This window comes from Cydia amplana, chromosome Z (assembly GCF_948474715.1).
Source record: "Cydia amplana chromosome Z, ilCydAmpl1.1, whole genome shotgun sequence".
In the NCBI taxonomy this organism is placed as follows: domain Eukaryota; kingdom Metazoa; phylum Arthropoda; class Insecta; order Lepidoptera; family Tortricidae; genus Cydia; species Cydia amplana.
Window position 1 is genome coordinate 27,213,397 of NC_086096.1, and position 5,317 is coordinate 27,218,713.

Consider the following 5,317-nt stretch of genomic DNA (forward strand, 5'->3'; position numbering starts at 1 on the left):
AAAAGTCGAATATTCGAATATCTGAAAGTTTCGAATATTTGCAAGCCCTAGTCGCTAATTAGTTATAAGACATAGCCAAATGTACGCCTTTGTAAGGCAATATATTGCGAACATGAACCTATTATTACCTAAGCTATAAGACCTTTGTAAACCCATACCTATGAAAATAAATATTTGGGTTATTCCCACTAGTTGTTACTAGTAGTAACTACTGGGATTTTTTTTCCCACCTCTTGTCACTGGTAACTACTGGGAAAAATAATTCCCAGTAGTTACCACCAAACTGAATTGATGGTAACTAGTGGGAATAACCAAATATTTTTATTGTTTCATGAGCCGGCTTTGGGGCAATAGTACGTCAGAAATTAGGCGCTAGTATCCTAGGTTTCGGCATTTCGGCTAATGGAAAGACAGTTTTTGTAACTCTGTGTATGATCCAAGTATCACGTTGTGTTATGTAACTAAGTATTCGCATTCGCATCCTCAGATGACACGGGACGAGATATTTACATGGAATGCTGTATACGAGTCAGCACACGTCATCCTAAGTCAAGGCATGAACGTAGTCAGTGCGAGGGTATTGGTTTTCCTGCGCTCGTCGCTGCACGCGGCCGCCTCTGGGCCGGCGCGGGAGTGCACGGCGCGCGCTCGCGAGCTGCTCCGCTGCAGCGGCTGCCTGCAGGACATGCTCGAAATGTTTCGTAGTACAAAAACTATGGTCAGTAAAAAAACTATGCTTATCATTTTCTTCTCCTTTCAGTATTTTTTCGACACACTTGTATTTCTAAATGAGACACAGCTGCGATGCCAGAGGGCGCTGAGATACATTATTTGGGAACTCCTGAGGTAGGGTGATTGTATCATCTGTAGGTACCTACAGATGTAGTGGATCATTATTTTCCATCGTATTTTCACGGAAATGTACGAACATGTCTTTGCTATTTCAGTCAGTCTCGGTACAAATAGTACTGAGGTTGACTGAAGTAGCATGACAAATACTACGTTTCCGAGAAAATACGACGGAAAAAAATTATGCACTACATCTGTAACTTCTTCACGCTTAAACCGCTGACCTGATTTAATTGAAATCTGATACACCTAGAGACATGATTTTTGAGAAATTAAATTTTTTTTTAACTTCCAAAAACAATAAAAGTAAGGGTACCATTCGATTCCTTACATTGCATCCAAAAAAATATTGTATAGCAACTATATACATAAACGCAATGTTTCACCGACAAAAACGCAATTTTCTTGTTTTGTCCATACTACAAGATGGGCGATGACGTCACAGGCGTCACGGCCTCTGGCCGTTTTGTATAGGGCGTTTCGCGAGTGAAGTGCGACTGTCGGACTTTGGCTACAATTTCTGACTTTTGTGTTACTTTAATGCAATGGGTCCCATATAGACATTTGATCCTAAAAACAAACCCGATCGATTGATACCATTGCTTGTTTAAAGGTATAAGATATATTAATAATATAATATTATATAGATATGGAGGAGACAGTAAGAGTTACATAAAATATATAGGTATATGTATATACATATTTGTACCTTTGTATTTATACCTTAGCCGTGTGGTGGCCGGCTTTAGAATAGCGCCAACCCTCCCTGCGTTTCCTTAATTTCGTCCCAGGCGGTGTAATAGGATATTTCTCCGGTTTTACGTCATAAATCGTCTGCATTAGACGCTAAGGCCAATGATTTGTATACCTACTTTATTCTAGATCAGTGTTTTTCAAACTGTGGGTCGCGACCCCTTGGGGGGTCGCGAAGCCTCTACCAGCTGTAAGGCAATACATAAGCGAAATATTTTGTTCATACAAAGGGGGTCGCGTCATGAAAAAGATTGAAAAACACTGTTCTAGATAGTGTGAGTCTCAGGGAAGGAAGTAGGATAGCTCATTTTATCCCCGAAATCATCCCTTAGAGGGTGAAAAGTGGGGTGGAAGTAAGATATTTGAGATAATTGCGATGCATCGCCTGATAATTGGTGTATCGGGTTAGTGAAAGACGCTAAAAATTATCCTATGTCCTTCCTCGGGACTCAAACAATCTCTAAGGGCCACTTGCGCCAGGCCCAGTTAAGCCACTAACCCGGGGTTAACCGGTTAAACATGGAGTTACCATGGTTACCAGTACAATTCAACACTGGGTTAACGGTTAACACCGGGTTAGTGGCTAAGCCTAGTTACGATGTTAGTTTTAATTTTTAACGTAACATACGTTGATTATGTTAGTAACTTGTAGTAGGTACTTATAATTATAACAGAGACTCGCGCCTGCAGTCAAACTAAATTTCATCTTAATCGGTTTAGCGGTTTAAGCGTGAAGAGGTAACAGACAGACGGATTTTAATATACAGAGTATACCTCATCAGCTGCTTGATTATAAATTAAGACTACCTAAAGCATAATTTAAGGGTTTTAGTTTAACGTTAACCTGTGGACTTTTGCAGAATAAAGAAAACTGGAAAGTCCTCTGCGAGTGTCTCGCGGAGTCGTGCATGGATTGCCCGAATAATCAACGTTACTGCTCTACTCTGATCCCCATTGTAAGTTCTTCTTCCTACACAGTAAGTATAGGTAATGTATTTATTTAGTAGTCTCCATAAGCATTTGAAAAATTAAAATGAAAAATATTTTATTCAGTAGCTTAAAAAACTAATTACAGTATCTGCACTGGTGCCTTTTTTAAGTGAGAATACACTTGTGCTAAGAGAACACCGCTCTTTTTTGCAAACGGACTTTGTGTTTTACAGTGCATACAGCGAAGGGCCGAGATGAATAATGAAATTCTTAAGCTACTTTACTGTTTGATGTTGAACAATACAAGCAATATCAATTTGTTTGTTGAATGTAACGGCACATCTATGTTTACCAAGTAAGTAAATCCCTACTAAAATTATAAATGCATAAGGAACTCTGTCTGTCTGATACCAAATTTAATACTTAAGCCCACTACACCCCAATAATATTAATAATAGATTATCGACGTAAAATCATAAAATGGGTATGCGGCTAACGCTGCGTTAATCGCATAAAACAACCGCGCGCTTAAGAGCTAGTCTTTACCAAATACATGCCTATTATAATTTATTTTTAGAGACACAATTCATGATAGCTCGAGAATGGAACTGTTGTCCGTAGTAGTGGAGAATTCGTCCGCGGCAAATTTATTAAAACGCGACTCAGATTTGCTGAAGTCCCTTATTACAGTCGGGGAAGATTACAAAGTCAACTGTCAAGGATCTTGGAAGGTAATACAGTTAAATTATCGTGACCTGCCTATGTATTTCTGCCTGTATGACTCGATGGATTTCACTAGATAGAGTTTACATTTCAGATGGTAGAATGGGCGTCAGTGATTTTGTTCCATTTAGCATCGCATATTGAAGGTAGTTGTTAAATTATTTGAATATACCTACCTAGGTAGTTGTAACGCCGGTGCCACACTAACGGAAAACGTTTCCCGTTAGTGTGGCCCCGGTATAAGAATCATAAAACATAACGTTGTAAATTTTCAAGACTACTACTTACTGCTAGTAAACTACGTATTTGAAATATATATTTTTTATTCAGGTGTAGACGATTCAATAGGAACAACTATAAACAGATCGCCCCTTGACCTCGAGATGAATATATCTGAAACAAGTTTAAATGATCTCTCGGTGTCATTTTTATTGAAACCAAACTGGGAAAAACTTCAATCCAGCAATTTATTGAAAAATGCCACAACTCAGAATAAAATAAACGAACATGAATCGAAATGCTCTACGACCGCTACAAAAGGTTTTTCTTATAAGGGTTTTAGCGACGAGCATAATATGACTTGTCTTTCGAGCACAATAGAGTTCGCACCCAAATTTGTATCGACTCCAAAAAAAGGGATTACATCAATACGTGGAGTGCAAGTGATTGAATTGAGTAAAAAACTAATAAACAGGACAGAGCAAAAAAGTAATGTAGTTACACAACGGAAGCCCTGTAGAAATAATTCAGTTTCACTTATAAAGAAAACGTTATCAACGAGTGCTCGTTTGTTAAGCACTGTGAACAATTCCTGCGTATCAATGTATCATACGATCGGAACTATTTTCTGTCGGATGCTAGCAGATACAAAATCCAGTAATTTAAAGCAAAAGTTCAAAATTGACGAGGAAACGACGAATAAGTTTACTAAATATTTGAAACAGAGAGTTTCACACCCTGATACAAGAACCAGTGATCATTTAAAGGTTCAAAAACAAGACAAACGAAAATTAGCTATTAAACGAAAATTCCTAAAGAGCATAGTAAAGAAACTTAAAACAGGAATGCATTTTTATGGTTGTAATTTTAAGGTGAGGATCTGCTGAAATCTTACTCTTTCAACCAAGTTTTGAAAGCAACATTAATAGGTTTTATTTTGGGGGTTCTTATGTGTTTTTATATTTTCGTCAATTTCAGAAGATAGCTCAAGCCATGTGGTTTCACGAAAAGGAAATGACGCCCAAGGTGCTGTATATTATTTATAGAAAGTATATACTCAAATGAACGTTTGTTAACCAAGTTACTTTTTTCAAAAGGTACCTACCAGTGGCGGCGCGTCCATAAAAGCCGACTCCCACCGGCTTGCCTGTTTTTGGACGTTTGAGCAAAGTTGTAAAGGATATATGTAAGCCAAATTAGCCCGGCTTGCCTATGGATATGTTTGACGCGCCGCCACTGAAAGGTACCGTAAAATGGGGTGAGTCGGTGCAAAACTGACATTCAAACCTCGATAACATTTTATTTTTACATATGCAAACTGAATGGTGTACTTATATTAAGTGTTCCAGACGTTTGTATTTTAGTTTTTATTTTATTTTGGGTAGTTCCATTTCATAACTTTGACGATAAACAGGAAATCCCACCTTACCCCGTAGTCCCTCGTAATTGGGTTGAGATGGGATTTCATACAAAGGTGATTTTGGAAGATTGTTGGATCGATTTTTTTTTATTAAGTATGAGTATTACTATAGCGCCATTTTAAATTGGAATACATTATTTTTGTAGCAGTAGCCTTAAAATTCCATCTCTTCCATCCCATTTTCATTCCTGCTCTCCCCATTCATAACCCAACTCTCCCCGCGAACCCTACTCACCCCATTTTACGGTAGGTAATTTTATAACCGATCTTAACAAAGGGGATATGTTAATATCAATAAGGCCGTATTGAACTACTGAATTAGGGCAACTTTGTGTGTATGTTACCTTAGAATTCCGTCATTTCTGAAATGATTTGAAAAATATATTTTTGTTTAATGTATACAGGCACATTGAACTATTTTAT

The 5,317-nt window shown here is 37.9% G+C and overlaps 1 protein-coding gene across 1 annotated transcript; it reads left to right on the forward strand.

The window, feature by feature from the left end:
- Positions 1-487: 487 nt before the first annotated feature.
- Positions 488-4,564, forward strand: LOC134660669 (uncharacterized). Its single transcript, XM_063516445.1, has 7 exons — positions 488-718; positions 2,463-2,558; positions 2,766-2,887; positions 3,110-3,263; positions 3,350-3,401; positions 3,586-4,346; positions 4,453-4,564. The coding sequence occupies exons 1-7, from the start codon at positions 488-490 to the stop codon at positions 4,537-4,539; spliced, it is 1,503 nt and encodes a 500-aa protein (XP_063372515.1). The 3' UTR covers positions 4,540-4,564.
- Positions 4,565-5,317: the final 753 nt, after the last annotated feature.

What these genes read in the sequence shown, in the direction of transcription:
- LOC134660669 (XM_063516445.1), top strand. Translation starts at nt 488, where the DNA reads ATGACACGGGACGAGATATTTACATGGAATGCTGTATACGAGTCAGCA. An exon ending in GGCACATCTATGTTTACCAA is followed by an intron (nt 2,888 to 3,109) that starts GTAAGTAAATCC and finishes ATTTATTTTTAG; the next exon opens with AGACACAATTCATGATAGCT. An exon ending in TTTAGCATCGCATATTGAAG is followed by an intron (nt 3,402 to 3,585) that starts GTAGTTGTTAAA and finishes TTTTTTATTCAG; the next exon opens with GTGTAGACGATTCAATAGGA.